This window comes from Egretta garzetta, unplaced genomic scaffold (genome assembly GCF_000687185.1).
Source record: "Egretta garzetta isolate BGI_Z169 unplaced genomic scaffold, ASM68718v1 scaffold23, whole genome shotgun sequence".
In the NCBI taxonomy this organism is placed as follows: Eukaryota; Metazoa; Chordata; class Aves; order Pelecaniformes; family Ardeidae; genus Egretta; species Egretta garzetta.
This window is the reverse complement of record NW_009259237.1, coordinates 3,954,166-3,972,346: the sequence shown is the minus strand read 5'-3', so window position 1 is coordinate 3,972,346 and position 18,181 is coordinate 3,954,166. Positions and strand designations below refer to the sequence as shown.

The 18,181-nt window shown below is 35.5% G+C and overlaps 1 protein-coding gene across 1 annotated transcript in view; it reads left to right on the top strand.

Moving 5' to 3' along the window:
- WDR88 (WD repeat domain 88) overlaps nucleotides 1-16,452 on the top strand; it is a 17,576-nt gene extending 1,124 nt beyond the window's left edge. Inside the window, exons 2-12 of the mRNA XM_035891535.1 lie at nucleotides 524-747; nucleotides 829-874; nucleotides 3,952-4,077; nucleotides 5,932-5,995; nucleotides 6,489-6,627; nucleotides 7,457-7,586; nucleotides 10,052-10,236; nucleotides 11,648-11,730; nucleotides 14,282-14,350; nucleotides 14,757-14,849; nucleotides 16,315-16,452. Of these exons, the coding sequence (XP_035747428.1) occupies nucleotides 524-747; nucleotides 829-874; nucleotides 3,952-4,077; nucleotides 5,932-5,995; nucleotides 6,489-6,627; nucleotides 7,457-7,586; nucleotides 10,052-10,236; nucleotides 11,648-11,730; nucleotides 14,282-14,350; nucleotides 14,757-14,849; nucleotides 16,315-16,452 (1,297 nt within the window). The remainder of the gene's footprint in view (nucleotides 1-523; nucleotides 748-828; nucleotides 875-3,951; nucleotides 4,078-5,931; nucleotides 5,996-6,488; nucleotides 6,628-7,456; nucleotides 7,587-10,051; nucleotides 10,237-11,647; nucleotides 11,731-14,281; nucleotides 14,351-14,756; nucleotides 14,850-16,314) is intronic.
- The last annotated feature ends 1,729 nt before the right edge of the window (nucleotides 16,453-18,181 follow it).

The following is an 18,181-nucleotide window of genomic DNA, read 5'->3' as shown; positions in this document are numbered from 1 at the left end:
TGTTGGAGTGGTGTTGAAAAGCTCCCTGTCGCTTTACCTGTGCTTAATGCTCGCGGCAGCTGTTCTTTCGTTAGCTCTGTTGACACAAACGCATGCTGGACAGTCATAAACTCCCAAATGACTGAAGAAAAGCCTTTTCAAAATTTGTTACAATCTTGGCTAAAACGTGGGGCCTAAAAGCTTGATGTGCTGCCCTTTGATGGGCCGTGAACGAAGGAAACAAGTGTTTGAAAGGCTTGAGAGAGACTTCATGAGATTTAAAGGTAAGTATTACTTTTCATGGGAGGAGGAAGAACTGGGAAACCAAACCAAACCAAAATAAACCTCCATCCTTTCCAGAAAAATAAAATCTGCATCTGTCAACCTTTCTTTCTCAGTCAGATTTGGTAAATCCCCTACAAGCTAGTAGCAAGGAGAGGATGTGAACTCTTCTCAGACAAGTGGAACTTAAAATTTTTATTCTTCTCCAGTTCTTGCTTTCATACTCCCCCTCGTGGACTAAGCTGTCAAAAATAATTTAAAGGGAAAATATTCCTAAACTTCGCTCTGTTCCTTTACAGATCCAATTTAAAATTCTGAGAGGACACAGTGAAACTGTGAGCTCCTGCCATTTTTGCTTTGAAGACACAAAAATACTTTCATGCTCTTATGATAGAACAGTGAAGCTCTGGGTATGTTATGAATGTAACAACAACAAACTAAAAAAAAAAATCTTAAAGCTGAAATCAAACAGGGAATGTTATACAGGCATGAAGATTGACTGAATCATCAAGGACCCTTCTGAAGTTTTTTACTGAAGTTTAAAAATAACTGTAAATGTTTTTGCAGTCACAGAAAAGAAGTTCATAGTTGAAGATATTTTTGATGTTAAAGGGTGACCCTTGTAAGCATATGTAGCATACACTGAATCAGAGCTCTAGTTTATTAATATTTTAAAACTGTAAGTTGATACACAAAGCTTACTCTTTTTCTCCTGAAAGTTCCTTTTTTTAACTTGTTTATGTATATGGTTGTTTGCAGAGGAGACTTAGAATTGGGGATCACACAGTTGGCTGTGGTGTTTTCATACTTGTAGCTTGCTTTTTCCTTTTACTTATTTCTTGATTTGCACCCTTTATTTTCTTGCTCCCTCAAGTTTTGTGTAGTTAGCTGGGGTTTCCCTAAAATTCCAGCCACTGTGGGCAGGGCGATGGCAAGAACTGAATTGGGGAAGTGTACAGATGCTGGGTGATGAAATCTAAATTTAGTCTAAAAGATAGCTTAGAGACTTACGTGAGCCCTTGAATTTTATGCAAGCAAATGACAACGTAGCTGTGCTAAATAGATTGCAGGCATTGAGATCTGGCATATATTAAACAGTCATGACTTGATTCAAGAATTGGTAATGACTTATAATAATGCCTTAATATGATACAAATACAGATGAAGTCGTTTTATGAAGGATCTAAAGCGTTGACTTCTTACCAATGCCATTTCTACCATAATCCGAACCTTTCTGAAAAAAACCAAGCACCATTATGTCATTGAAGAGCTGTGGATGGCTAGATCTAAGCAATCAGGAAGTCTAGAATGAAAAAAGTCCCATCTTTTAATGATCGGTTCCAAAGTAAATAAACACGGAGATCTTCAGCAAATACTGTAGATAGGAGAAATAAAAATAAGTGTTACCTCAGCGTGTTAGTCATGACATGTACTTTTAAAACTTTCAGATTGACAGTTCCAAACTTTCCTGCTTTTTCTGAACTTAGAACTGGAGCTTGTCTTTTTCTAACTTTAGCGGAATGTTATTCACCTGTCTTGCATGTGAGTAAAGTGAAATCACGACCCAAAAATAAGAAGATAATCCATTAATCTTTTTTAAGCATGGTAGATCATGAATGATCTTTTTGCTGGAAGGGTTACAATGCTCCACTTGCCTGAAGTGTTGAAGGATTGATCTGTCTAAGAAATTTTATCTTTGAAACTTTTATCTAAGAAAGATTTATTCAACACTTGTTGAGCAATACTTATTTTTCAGAATCTATCTCAAAGTATTTGCCCGAGTATTGGGAACTTTCTGATAGCAACGTATAGGCAAGATTATACTCTTTTATTTTGTCTGGACAAGCCTCTGCAGGAACAGCTGAAGCAATAAGAATTCAGGAGAGTAAGGAGGACTTGGTCACACGGAGCTAGGCCAGCCCTGACAATTTCACTTTGGGGTTCTATTTTTTTCCTTTGAAAGAGTAGATATCAAACGATCAAGTGTACCGAGAAAGGATTTGAAGTTCTTCTTGAGAACAGACAGTATCTCACTGACAGTCCACACATCTTTTGGAAAACAAAGATTAATAGGGCGCACAGCAGACAAAGACTGCATAAGTCTAGAAAGGCAGTTGTGACTGCAAGGCTTTTTTGACTCAGAAAAATAGAGCAAGAACATATAGTAACTTTGATCTATGTTTTCTTTCTCTGCTCTTAGAGACATTCCTAATGATTCTAGTGCCAGTTGTTAGGCCTGTAGTGCATTGACACATTCAGAAAATAAGTGGAAAAGTGAAAAGTAAATTTACTTTCACTCCAGTTTTGTCTGTTATCAAGAGTTGCCAAGTTAGCTCCTTCAAGTGAAAGTCCTTATAAGGAAGCAGCTCTAGATCTGAGACTTGACAGTTGATGTTAAAAAGGGGAGGAGTAGTCAAGGGTGCAAGATTTTATTCTCATGCTGAAGACATGAAAGAACACATAAATGATGAAGGGAGTTTGTTGCCTGCTTCCAGACCGATTCTGAAACTTCTTGGTACTTAAGCAAACAAAAATCTAATGGGAATAATTGGGTTAATCATGGAAATAGAAGATTATTTGCCTAGATGAAGGTATGATGAATGATCCTGTGATGCTTTGGTCTGTGAGTTACTCTGCATGTCAGCAGTCCTGGTTACTTTGGTTTTGATGTCTACAGTTAGGCACCATGACCCATTTGTAAAACTTGATTCATATTTTTATTTATATTACTAAAGAACCTCAAGGCTTAAGTCATGGGTTAGGACTGCCCTATGCTTTGAACTTTATACCGTATGACAAAAAGATGATCCCTTCCTGAAATCACTTAAAGCTCTTTGTGTAACAGAGTAAGTAGATAGCAGATGATGGAGTAATATAAATGAACCTCTAATGCAGTGTGGGTCATCTCAGCACTTCGGCAATCTATTCATTGCTGTTGTAGGAATCACAGAATAGAAATTTAAGAGGGACTCCGTATTATGAGAGAGATTTCCAGTTATTTATAGGTGACTTCTTCAAAACATGAAGGACAGCAAAGGGGAAACCATAAATTTTGAAAATCTAACAACTGAGTGACAAAGGCTGGCATCAAAGGTACAGGGCAGAAGGGAGATCATATTTGTGGATAAATCACAAAGGACTTTATATTTGAAAACAAGAGGCTTGTATTTGTGACTGAGAACGAAGAATCCATGGAGGAATACAAATAGAGGGAATGACATTACAGACAGTAAAGGGAGATCTGTGGAAGAGCACTGCACATGGATACCAGCAGGGGAGACTGCATTTGTGAAGAAAATGATGCTGCAATAATTGATACAGGGATGGCAGGCCTTGATCGTGTGAGTTTTAACTGTGTAAGAAAATGGAAAGCCATATATTAGTTTCTGAAGAAAGACTTGCCAGGGTTTTTGCGTGGACATGGATGTGAGAGTCTAAAGAAAACTCTTTTCAAGAAATTTCTGGTGAAAACTATTGAGATGGGAAGGAGATAAGTAGAAGCCCAGGTGCAATAGATGAAGAACTCAGTTTCAGTTGGTCTTGAAATGAAGGAAGGAATGGAGAGTCTGAGGTTGTACTGAAGTAAGACTAGAGTACTGAGATTGTAACTAAAGTAAGACTAGCTTTACTGATTTCACAAGTTTTGTTTTCCCTTATTGTGTGATGCTTTATATTTTTTTTACAATTTAGCAAAGCACTTTGTAATCAAACTCATTTGGATTTACTCAAGGATGTTGAGAAAGGTTTTCCTATTCAAGTTTTTGAAGAACACACCGCCCCAATTTCTGAGTGCAACTTGACTCCTGATGACAGAAGGTGACCATTTTCTATCTTAATTTATTTAAAAAAAAAAAAAAAAAGCGATGTTTTTTGAGATTCCAAGGTTCAATTTCAGTGCATGTGGAAACACTTAGTACAAAATTTAGAACAAATAAGTTACTTTTTCAGTCCTTCTCGTTTGGTTTCCTAACTTGTACTACATCAAAGGCAAATTTCTTTTTCTTCTGTGCTCCATGATAAGTATTCTGTTACAGTTTTGCCTTACATCTCCCTTCCTCCATACACTCTTCCTACTTCTCTCCATCCTGGCACTTTCATTTATGCTGTCCATACTCTGCTAGCAGACTGTTTACTGCCAGACTCCTTCACTGAAATGAACTACCATAAATCTCACCTGGTTCTCACCTAAAGTTTGTGCAGGAGCTCTTAAATATTTTCTGGTTTGCATATGATGTCTGCTGAATTAAGCAGAATCTCTTTATTGTCTTAAATGCACGTTGGAGTAGTCTGATAGATTATGGCCTCTTTTAGCGCAAAGTACTTGTCTAATACTGGTTTTGAGTTATACGGGGCTGGAAGTCTTTCTTTACTTTATGTTCTGAAAGGGCTATGTAAATATATATCACTTGTATAAAAGAACAACATTGAATTAGCCAAGGTTCAGGGGTTCATCTGTCAGTGAGATTTATACCTTCATAAAAGTTCTCTTCTGTCTGTATTGTTTATTAATATTCTATAGCCTTTCCATTACGCCAGTCTTGTCAATTAAAGAAGAAATGCATCTTAATCCAGTGTCAATCTGTGGACATAATAATTAAAACAACTGCAGCATATATTAACGTTCAGTTAAGTAGGTCATGCAGTGCCTCCAGGGATACTATTTCTGGCATATTTTATCATTAAGCCATAGTTTAAGTCAATTTTTATCAGATTGTTGAGTTGACTGATTAGTTTTTTTGATCACTGAATAATACACATGCTATGCTGCCTACTGCAATTGCCTATATTTTTGAAAACTGCTAAACAGGAAGTAAAATACCATTGCGTATGGCCCTGGAAACCAATTTCCAATCAAAATGGTACCGGTTAATAAACTTCATGTAGTCTTTTGCATTATGTGGTTCCATTTAGGAGCAGAAAGTGTGTTGGTTGTGGGCAGTATACACATATGGAGAAAATAAAAGGATTTTAATAATCTACTTGTATTTTTAGTTGTTAGAATCTTAATACATTGAGTTTCTTAGGCAAAATGTATGAAAGCGACAGTTTATTAATTTTATCAAAATAAAAAGCCACAGCGGTACTAAAGACATTTGTCAATTCCAGTGACATTCAATATAAATATTACTTTAGATATTTGGGAATATTTTAATAAAAGTGTGTGAGGGAAAAGTTTTTGGCCTCCCATTTAATGGAAACCTGCCAGTTTTAACTTTATTGAATAGCTTTGTTGTCTAATGTGGCTTTGTGTTTGTGCAGAGCAGCATTTGTGGTAGAGGGTTACCCAGACACACAACCACTGAAAATACGAAAAACCCTACTGACAAGAACACTTCACATTCATCAAAGGAAAGACATCATAATGGCTTTAAAATTATTCTAATGTTAGAAATAATTAAATATCTTGTAATGGATGAAATGAAATTGAGTTGGCTGCTTGCACTGAAAATTACATACGTGGCATTTTTATTATTAGTGTCTATCTGAAATATAAATAATCTTTTTTTTAACTAAGCTATGCAATAGTTTCTGCTGTAGCCTTTAAAAATCTTTTTAAATTAGTGGGTGTGAGGATATCAAATTGTTGTCAGAATTAAATGTTGTTTATTTTTTAAATACCTCCTTTTAAACAAAAACATTGATTGCTGTTTTCACTAATATAATTTTTAGAGTGGTAACATCATCATATGATCACACTGTCAAGGCTTGGGATATGGAAACAGGAAAAATGCTTGTATGTATCCTTTCTAGTGCATCTTGTAGAAGGTACAACTGTAAAATTCAGATTCATTGCTTTGTTATTGATAACTAAGAAAACAAAACATTATTTGTTAGCACAATACAATATGGTTGGGGTAGGTAGACTTGATTTTTAGTCCTAGTTTTGGTACTGATAATTGCTTGATCTTGGGTAAGTCTCTCGATGAACATGTGTCAGTTATTTCAGATACAAATGGGTATGATAATAATAACCTGTCTCAGAAGACACATTTGAGATTGATTAAATTAACATTTTAGGATTTGGACAGGGTGGCTTTGTCTAATTTTAAGTTTATTGCTAATACAAAAATAGAAAAATTGGATATAAAGACATATATCAGCTTTCACCAAAGCGAAGCAATATCAAAAGCCTTCTTTCTGAACCTGCTTACAGATTATAGAAAGCCTGCTGTAAAACTCTCTCTAACCCTCAAGCATGTTTGTAAAACCTTTTATTTTCTCTTTAGTGGGCAGTAGATCATGAAGGCATTGTAACTTCATGTAATATTTCTTGTGATGGTAGATATGTGGTATCTGGTTCAGACAAAGAAAATACTATATATGTTTTTGATGCAATAAGAGCAACAGTAGTGGCACATATCCAAGGTAAGACTTACAACTTTTACATCTTGTTTATGTAGCTCTTGACTTTTTTTTTATTTCTTAGAAAAAAATGAGAAAATTAATTAGTTCAGGTCAAATATTCTTACTTGAGAAAGGCAAAAGAAACTTCTCTATAAGACATTAAACCCAGTATTTTTCAGAATAGGCTTATAAAAAGGAGATAATGGGCCAAAATTAGACCAACAGTGATTTTTTTTTTTTTGAAGCATAATTTTGTTTAGCATCTAAATATATGAGCAGTCTTACAAATGTTCAGTTAGCATATGGTTAATGTTCGTCTGTGAATCAGAGACTGATGGTCAAATAATTTGGTTTAAAAATAAAAAGTGCAACAAATAGATTGTAATAGATTTATTAGAACTGTCTCTGTTAGGTGAGCTATCAGGACATGTTTTGTTTACATTATTTTAATGGTGCTATTTGCATTCTTAAAAGTATAATTACCTGCTTAAGTGCTCCCTAAGAGTCTGAGTAATTAACTGTCATTGGCATTATGGGGCTGCACTTATTTTCTGGATTGGAGCAAAGAAATAAATTACTACAGGGCAGCAGGTGAATTTACACTATGTTGAGTGCCTGGGTACAGGCTCACATTCCTACTATCTACAGTAACTATGAGGCCTCTCTTTTCACCGAGAGGTAGGTGAGGAGGTGTCCTAGCCAGTGAAATAGCAATTTTGAAATTACAGTGTTTTGGAGATAGGCTGACGCATAGATACGATGGGCAGTTCTGCCTTTCAGACCTGTGTTCTGAGGTCCAGATGTAATTGTTCAAAATAACCAATAGTCTCACTTGATGTTCTTTATATAGGTCATCACAAAAGTACAATCACAAGATGCTGTTTTGATCCTGATAACCGAAGAGTGACTTCAGTATCATATGATAAGACCATAAAGCTATGGGATATGATAACACGATCCACCTCAATTACAATTAATGAGTAAGAAACAATACTATAGTTAATTATGCATGGGATTATTTCTGTCTTTCACAATTGTCAGTGAGATTTATGCTAAGATTTGTACTAGAGAAAATGAACAATAATTGTTGAACTAAATAAAGTAATATGCAAGCAAATTACATATATAGAAAGCATGAATAAAATGGTCTACTCAAGCTTCCTGCTGTAAATAATTGAAAAAATGTATTTTGGTGATTGTAAGCATTACTAGTGCTATTTTTTTAGAGCTTCTAGGTTCTTGGGTATATACCAAGGCAGAAGAAAGCATATGCAATATGGTACTGCAGTGTAAACTTCTTGTTCTAATTTCTACTAATTACCAAAAATATATAATCATTGATGAATGAGGAGATAAAATATTACTTAGAATATTGAAGTCTTTAAAAACATTATGGAGTGAAGTAAAAATAATACAGAGGAAAAGGAGAAAATACATCTAGATGTTGGGAATTGGTAATTAATCATGAGTTCTTACAGAATATTTTGTGATAATTAGGTTTTGCACTGCAACCAGATCACCTTAGTGCTTCAAGTTCATGGGCCTCAGAGCAATCACAGGATGATCTACTCTGCTCTTAATGAGCTCTAGTGAAGACCTCGCAGACTTCCAAACAATCTGTTCTGTTGCCTTGCTGTGTTAATCATTAAAAAGATTTTCCCAAGGTGGACTATTTTGGCTGCAGCTTGAGCTCACATGTTTCTGTTTAGATCCACTTCAGACACTGAGATCAGACTATTCCCTTCTTTTCTTTTATGGTTTTATATGTATCCAAGAACTTCTATTATATCTGCCAAGTCATCTTTTCAGTAGATTAAACCATCCTTACAAATTTAATATTTATTTCCTATTTTATTGATTGTTCTTTTTGTTGATCTCTGAGATATTTCCAGTTGACCCACATTTTTTTTTTTAATTATATGGCTCCATTATGTAAACAGTGTTACCTCTGACTGGGGAAAAAAAAAGAAAAATGACGTGACTCTGTTCATGCATCCTGGAATGAAATTTACTCCTTTTTTGACAGCATCATAGTGAAGAGCAGTCAATATTTGTTGCATCCTTTTTTTGCATAACTGTGATGTAGTCCATTGTTCCCACCTCTTATCTGTGCAGTTGATTTTTTGTATGTTATTACAGAATGTTAGGCTTTACAAAATTGACCTGATCAGGCAGCATGCAAATTAGATCATTGATTAAACACTGTAACACTCCAACTGCAGTGACGACAGCATTGTTTCCTATAAAGACTGTTATAACCCTTTTATTTTCTTTATGATTTCTTCAATTTGTGAAGATAATTTTAAATTTTAATCTTCTCCCTTGTATAACTGCAGAACCTCTTTGGCTTCATGTCATATCTCGTTATCTACACTGTTAATGGAAGTATGAAATAGGACTGGATTCAGGACAAATGCTGTGGACCCGAGCTCAATATGTACTTTCATTTTCACAGTGGCCGCTCTCTGAGATCGTTTTTCCAGATCATTTTTCCTTACATGTTTTCGGAGAAGGTCATGCCCAGTGCCAGAAGCCTTGCTCAGTATGATCTCCTGAGCCTTTGCATGCTAAACTGCTATATCTCTCACTGAAGTCAGTAATACAATAAAAAAAGTATGTCAATTTAGGAATTTGTTATCATTTGAAGAAAGATGTATGCAACAATAGAGATGTCAAATCAACCGTTAAAAATATCAGTGGCTTTAAATAAACTCAACCAATTTAGCTTTGAATTCTTAAAACAATAATCAGAAAGAGAGTCTGCCTTTAAACACTAATAAAATTGTTTTTGAGGGATTAGGAATTTCTTCGAATGGGAAATTCAATCTGCAACATTGTAATGTTTTTTTAAATTGCAGTGACTACAGCATTGTTTCCTGTAAGAGATGCTCATAATCCTTTCCCACTATAGATTTCAGGAGGCACTAGAGTCCTTGCCCAGTTCTGAAACATCCAGATTTCTTTTCTCATGGGTTTCACTGCTTCCAAAACTAGACTTTAATCTAGAATTGTTTAATCTTTTTCCTCTGAATGTTTGAGTTGAAATTTACATGTAGAGAGGGATACATGCTACTTATGTAATGAAAAAATGGGTGGCTTTTTTTGGTTGCTTACTTTTAGTAAAATCCGGTCGTGTCATAGCTGCTAAACAATTTCTTGTTAAGCTGCATTCAGTGAAGAAAATAGCTGGTCACTTGGCACTTAACAGCTAGGGTTCAATCCTGCAAAATGACCTATATCAATAAGGGATTTAAGCCTGTGCTGGTTGTGAGGTTGTAAGCAGCTCCAGAGACTTTACAGAACTATTCATACGGTTAAAATTCAGAATATGCTTATGGTGCTTTACTGGATGGAGACAGGGTACTCAATATTGTAGGAGGCTCTTTGAGAGATTTGTAATGATTACAAAAGCTCACTCTTCCTGTGTTTTTCATCTGTGTTTCAGGGGACACAGCAATGCTATCTCAGATTGCTGCTTTACCTCTGATGGTCATTACTTGTGCACAGCATCCTGGGACAAAAGCTTAAAAATATGGGACATAAAGACAGGAGAATTTCAGTGTCATGAACCCGTTTCCTTGAATGAAGGACATGAAGGTTCTGTTAGTTCCTGCCTTTTTAGCCAAGATGGTGAGTTATCTTAATATTAGTGCATGATGTATGTCAATACCTATGTATAGGACATTTCAGATGAACCACAAGTGACCAGTCTGATTATGTAGGTAATTAATTAATCATTTCCAAGATAACATGTTTAATTACGAGACAATGATGTCCATGTAAATAAGTAAATTGAAGTTGATGGTCTGTGTTCTGTCTTAACCAGGCAACTGGAACACCTGCTTAATTGATATACCCATCAAGAGGTCTAACAAAAAGATCGTAATGGAGTATAAGCACAATACTGTATTAAAAGATTAATTTAGCACTTGTGGATATTCTCCTAATGTTAGTTAGTTGAAAAAACGTGTTCAGTAAATACTGTACTGATCTGTAATAATTAGGAAGATATGTTTGTCTTTGTTAGTACCCCCAAAATAATGTTACTTCACAGCCCAAACAGCATATGCTAGTAATGTACTTTTCAAAAACTTCAAACATGTTTTCAGCTACACTGATGGAACACATAAACTACCATGTTCAAAGCAGATGATATTTACAAATTACAGCAAGACAATTTGGTACCTGGAACTTGGATGTCTCCTTGATGCTTGGATGAATAGGAGGAGAATATGAGGAAGAAACAGACTCCCCAGTTTCCCTGTATCTGAGTGGAGATAGTGGGGAGCTATTTCTTCATGCCTTAGTTCCATTACATTCACTAGATCACAGACAACTCCTAGTCCCTCCACAATGTGAAATTAGTGTTACTGCAAACTGCTTGCTGCACTGGAACAGCTTCACTTCTCTTCTAATACAAATTTCTGTACATTGTGATGTAATTGGCTGTTTTCTTTTGCAATTTCACATCTGAATACTCCAGTAAAGATTACTCCTGAACTGCTGACAGTGGGTTAATCTGCAGTCAGTCTCATACAGTGCCTTCTGAGTTACGCAACTCAAATAAATAAACAGCAACTCTGTGGGGAAGAATGTATCTCTTGCTGAACGTATCTCTGGCTTGAAGACATGCAAATGCAGATAGGCCTATGAATATTGGAATCTGAAAGCATGCTTGCCAAACTAAATTCTACTTTTTTTTTTGTTTTTATTTGCAGTTGACCTAACAGTTCTGAAAGTATTCTCTATATTTTAATTTTTAAACAAGGTATCTCCTTAATTTTCTAAGTCAACAAAGTTTTCACGTATGTTTTTTTCCACTCAGTTTGCGTGACTGCTAAATTTATGTATTAATATTTACAAAATTAAGAACATTAACAAGTAGCCAAAAGGAACTTCTACAGTCTTGTTAAGGCATGACTAATAGCTCATTATTTAAATTTTTATTTATAAAGTCTGACTCACTGTTAGAAGGAGCCTCTTTTATTAGTCTGTATGACAAAGCAAAGATAAAATATAGTATTCTGATTTTATATTTCAGCATCTCTTGTTGTGTCTGGCGGATATGACAAAGCTATAGCTATATGGGATACAGAGGGAGGCTATAAAAAGCTAAGCTTAAAGGTACTGAGCTCTTACCTGGTCACTAGTTTGATGAGAAGGTGTAAATGTATTGCTGGTTTAGAAGCATTGTATGTTTCGTTATCTGACAAATACCCTTGCCTGTCCTTTTTGGACACAGGCAGGAATATATCCTGGATTTGTGTGATTTAATTTCTAGAACAGTATATTCATACACAATTGGCTAAAAAGACATTACCTTTGTCAAGTCAGTTGTTAATAAGCTAATACATTTCTCTTTTTATGACCAAGCTCATTCAAGGAGTTGTACCTATGTTTTAGGAGACAGTTTCTTCCAGCAAGTAACAAAAGCCTGGATAGTATATATATTCAGTTTTAAATGCCACACTCTTGTATATCTGTATGTTTACATGCTTCCTTATGTCCACAGAAAACAGTACATTAAAAGGGAAACATTCAAAAAGAATGTAAATATCGGTGTTGAGGTTGTCAAGCTTAGCTCAGTCCCTAGGTTATATAGTGCATGTTACTGCTTGCAGTGACGAGGGTGTGGTCCACCATGTTACAGTACTTTTTAGGATGGACAGTTCTGTAAATGAGGTAGCTATTCAGTATTTAGCTATCGCTGCTTAGAGCTAGGCCTCCTCTTTTATTCCATATCCATGGTAATACTACCCAAAATTTGAGGTGGTAAGTAATGCCTGCATAAAACAAAAAGAAGTCCAACTCTCATTAGGGTTTTTTTTGTGCCATCATGACTTTATTTTTTGCAAACATACCATGTTATATTACAGTACCTTTCATTCGTTTCTTATCTTAGTGGAAACAATCCACAAGACTTGAACTAATGATCAGACATGTGAGTTAAAGAAAAGGATTAACAGTATTCATATGTGCATGTGTTTTGCAAATGTTAATTTCACAGAAGTCAAGCAATGTCAGAGATCAGATTTGCAACCTTGGCTCTTTCCTATCTTATGAAAATGTGATTTTAATAGAGGGCTGATTTTTTTACTTACTGCATGCACTATTCAAGGCTTAGTTAAATCACTCATGAACAAACCCACCTGGAAGATCTCGGAAAAGACCACTTTCCTTCAAAACCTTGGGTTTAAAAATAGCTTTCAGCTGTTGTCATATTCAAGATAACATCTTCATACGGGAGAGCTCCTAAGCTTGTGCCTCACACCCGTTACCTTAAGTGTAAGCTACCTACCCTCTGGAACTGGAACTGTACTGGTGAAACCTTTTGAGCAGTAACAGTACACATTCGCCACCAGCATTGGTGCTTTACGTAATACAGCTACTGCAGATTTCCCAGTTCACAGCAATCACTGTAACTCAGTTTTCCATAAAAAAGATGGCATCTGTTTAAATGCTAATATCTTTGTAACTATGGAGAATTCCAGTTTAGTATCTGTGCCTTGGTATAATTATATTCTGGGCTCATAACTAAGTATAAGAACATGTTTTAAAGATTCTGCTATAAAAACCACATTTTATGTATGCATGTTTCACTGCTGCTCTATGCTGGAAAAATACATGTTTATCTTTTTATTGTATTTCTCATGTGTGGCATTTGTCTATCAAAATGACAGTGTGCCTTCCTAAACTCTAGGAGTCTTATCTGTTAATACCATTCATGTTTGAATAACCTCCCTAGCTGCAATAACTAATTCATTTTAGATTTTAACCTATTCTATTCTTATGCCAACTCAATGCTGTTAACCTCAAATCAGCTGTGCTGTTGTTGTTAGGGCAAGGATATCCGATACAGCTGCTTCACTTGGCCTGCTTTCAGAATTGGTTTCCTTCCTTTAAGTGGGGGGAAGCTGCTGTCTGTTCCCAAAGCTCTTCCCTCCATTATCACATGATAAATAGACTCAAGATTTTTTTAGGTAACGAGTGTTAGAAGACAACTGTCTCTTTACAATTCTTTATTAAACTGTTTAAAAAATAGAAACTACTTGATTGCGGCCTTCCACTACTTAAAGGGGGCCTATAGGAAAGATGGGGAAAATCTTTTCAGTAGGGACAGCTGTGACAGGACAAGGGGTAATGGTTTTAAACTGAAGCAGTGTAGGTTTAGACTAGATATAAGGAAGAAATTCTTTACAATGAGGGTAGTGAAACACTGGAATGGGTTGCCCGGAGAGGTAGTGGAGGCCCCATCCCTGGAAACACTAAAGACCAGGTTGGACGGGGCTCTGAGCAACCTGATCTAGTTAGTGGTGTCCCTGCTCACTGCACTAGATGACCTCTAGGGGTCCCTTCCAACCCAAAACATTTTATGATTCTATGATGATGCTTAAATGGAGCTTAAACCCATGGTAACTGTAGCTGTCGTTCTTCTGAGTGCTACAACTGGTGGTCTGGTTACCAGAGATCGTAACAGCTACTGTTTTCACGTATATGTAGGAAAATACCAACTTCATAACAACATTTTTTTCTTGACTGGACATGAGACACTCTAGATCAGTATTTTCTCACTGCATTTCAAAATGGATTTATGGTATAAATAGGGGGTTTTAAAATTATAATAAAAATAATAGTTTTCTTCCTTGTGTTATAGTTAAATTTTGCTTTATTGTAGGGTCATTTGGACTGGGTGACAGATGTTGCAATTAGCAAAAACAAGAAATGGATTCTTTCAGCCTCAAAGGTAATCACTAATTCTTGATGTGGTTTCAGGAGCTAACATAAATGGGTGTGAAGATTTCATCCCTTCGTTTTGGCTTTTTTTTTTTTAATGAAATTTAACAATGGTGAAATTGTTCATAAAAGTGCTAAGTTGTAAACAGTATTTACATCAAGTAATTAGAGACAATCTTTAAAATAATTTGGTAAGTATGTTTATTTTTGGTTATTTTAAAATGTGCAGGCTGTTTTAGGCAGTTTAGCAGATTGCTAAAGTTTCCAAAGACATGATATTAACATGTAAGAGAGTTTAGCTCTCGTATTGAAAGGGTTCATCTGATGAAATGAGATTTCATCCTTATGGAAATGATGTAAATCACTCTTTTGGTAATATGCAAATATATAAAAATAATTGCATCTTTTTTTCTCAGGATTCTACTGTGAGATTGTGGAATATTGAAAAAATGGATCATATCTCTTCAGTGATAGAAAGCAGAAAAGCAAGAGGCTCAAAAATTGCTCAGGTTCTATCACTTTGTTTTTTAACCACACCTCATACTTTATACAGAAAGAAAATTTGAATGTTGAAGGAAAGCTGTCAAATTTCTAGGCTGAAAACACAAATTGATTGTGTTTGGTTTTTATGTGCAAAGATTGTCAAATCCTTTTTTGGGAGTGGGATGTAGTAATAATTGTTCTTTTTAAAATCTGTTTTCATAAGAATACCAGTTCTCATATACAGGTGCGGTTTTGTTTTTAGAAAAGAGCCACGTATGTGTACTTTGAAAAATAAATATATTTTGGCTTTGTACACCTGATGCTTCTGCAGAGTAATTGGCTGCTTATATAGGAGTATTACTAAACCAAGGCAGGTAATATTCGTGTGCTCCTGGACATAAATCAGCTTATACAAATTCTGAGGAGTGTCTTTTTAAAGCTGAGACTGTATGCATTCTGCCTTCTAAAACATGAATTATAAATAGATGTTAAGAAAGAACATTAACAAGCTTAATGCTATTGACACATGCTTTATATTACAGCCCCTCAGTTGTTCTTTTGTAGTGAATTTGCAAGGTCTTATGTATACATTTCTTCTTGTCAATAACTGTTAAGTGAAACTGCATGAAAAGAACTAACTTTTTTATTATTTCTGGAATATTTTTCAGACTTTCTAGTTGAATAGCAGATATTCAAAAGCAGTGTGCAGTTTTTTAAGCTTTTAGATAAGTTTTATGAATGTGCCAGCAGTGAAAACGTGTACATTCCTAAAAATATCAATTAACAGAAATTTGAGAATATGGTTAAAATTGGTAGAGGTGCTTTTTGGTGCAAATTTGGTACATTTTAGCAATATTCAAAGCATACCAAAGAATTAGAAAAATGTCTCAAATTTTTTGTAAATAGTTTCACAAGTAGTGAATTGGGAATCACTGTTATGTTGACTCTGGCAGAAGCGGATTCAACTTCATGAGTACGTGTGTAGTCAGCAGAAAAACTTCTTTGTACTGACTACAGCACATTAATATTTAATCTAAAATTATTGTTATGTATCAATTTTCCTTTATTTTTTTTAATTTTTCTTTCTACATTTCTCCTTTAGTCAGATAATGGTCAGGTAAAAAAAAAGTAAACAAAAAAAGACCCTAACCACATAGCAATTATCACCGAGACAGAACAGCTAAGAACCGGATACCCATCAAGCCACCCAAAATTTAAAGTATGATACTGTATTAGTTGAAGAAAATAAAATCAGAGTTCACATACAATACAGTTTTATTCAGGGAAAAAACCTCTAAGCCATTCATCGCAGGAATGAATTTTGAGCAGCACTGTCTGTGTCAAGTTTACGGCAGCTATACGCACTAAGTGCATCTCAAAAATCAGGCCTACCTACATGTGTGTATATAGAGCTGTACCTTCATGAGTGAAATAATGCACGTCTATCACAGATGATTGACTGAATTGCCATTTTTGTTATATTTACACCAGTGTGAAGAATGTGAAAAACCTTTCTTACGCCTGCAGAGTAGTGACTCTGAAATGATATCCAAGTGTGTATTCTGTCGTCCGCCTTCTCCAGTGAGAAAAAATTTGCCATTGCCACCTGCTGTTTCTCCTGATCTTTAAATTAATCTAGCAGTCTTGGGATGTTAACACATTTAAGTATAAATTGAGTGTCTGTACATCTTTATGTAATAGAGGAAAGTTTCAGCTTTACATGTATAACCTTGCTCTACCATAGTATTCTGTATGAAGAGTGATAAAATACATTGTACTAATCCATTAAGCAGCTGTGACGTATCAGGTAAAGAGTAAAATCTCCAGGAGTAGAAATCTTATTTATGCTGCATAGTACTAGAGAATAAAATTACTTACTTGTTCTTTGGGAAATTTTAAACAATTTTAAATGAATACACTAGTTCCAAGTTCTGTTTACTAAAGAAAGTATGTGGCTATGTAAATTATTGACAGGTTTCCTTCCCTTCTTCATGTAAACCATTCTTCTTTACTATGGCAAGCAAAAAATCTTTGCTGTCAGCAGACATCAGAAAGATTTTTTTTTTTTTTTTTTTTTGAAATGAGACCATGAAGTTTCTTCCAACTTGTTGCTATACCCCTTACAAAAATATTGTGAAGGAGCTTTCAGGCATTGAGAGTAAGTTGTGGTTCATGTCTGGCATGAAGCAGCACAAATTAGTTCTGTGTCATAAAGGTTCCCCCCAGCAAGGAGCATGGTTATTTTTTCTACCCTTTTTTAGGAGCAACCCTGAGAGGATTATACCTATTCAGTATATGTGAGAATGTCAATTAATAAAAGATTAAGTGTTTCAAAATGTTTGGAAGCCTTGTTCCTAAAAATAGCGTTTTCAACCTTTTCAACATTTCTTTCTAAAAGGAACTTAAAGTGGGGAAAATAGTTGGAACTGGGGATGTGACAGCCTGGAATGCAGTCAAGCTGTGGAATACAAAGAAATCTAACTAGGTAGATTTTTTTCCCCTTGTTTAAATGATGTGAATTGTGTAGCAACAATTACACTTGAATCCAAGGTTAAATGAAAAATATGTCTAGGGAATAGTATGTTTTGTACAGATTTGTGGCTTTGAATAAGTATTAGGTGATAAATTGTATTATTTTCCAGCATTCTTTCCCCCTCTTCACTCCTTAATTAAATATTATTGTTTTGTTACAGGGGCTAAAAGAAAATGCTGTGTCTATGCTCCTCATGTTTCTTTTTAAAACAGATCACATAAAATATGCATGTTTTATAGCTGAATTAATTTGCCTTTAATGCAGTTAGTAATACTGAACTAATTTCTGTATGTTAGAAAAGATTAGTCCTAGAATAATTAAGGTTATATTAGAATTGAAAGTGTTCTTTTTTTCTTTCTTTACCCTTTTCAGCTGGAAAAATCTAGCTCCAATTTTTTTCCACTGTGAAGAGCTCTATTCAGCTCTGTAGAAAACTACCCAAGCCACTTTTTTTGATTATTTAGCTTGTATGAACACGTGTGTGTTTGGTCAGGCCCTGTAGTGTTATGTGTGCGCACAGATCATGAAGCACATGGGTACTGATGGATGAAAAGCTAGACATGAGCTGGCAATGTGCGCTGGCAGCCCAGAAGGCCAACCGTACTCTGGGCTGCATCAGGAGAAGCGTGGCCAGCAGGTCGAGGGAGGTGATTCTGCCCCTTTACTCTGCTCTGGTGAGACCTCACCTGGAGGACTGCGTCCAGCTCTGGAGCCCTCAGCACAAGAAGGACATGGAACTGTTGGACCGGGTCCAGAGGAGGGCCACAAAAATGATCCAAGGGCTGGAGCACCTCTCCTATGAGGACAGGCTGAGGGGGGTGGGCT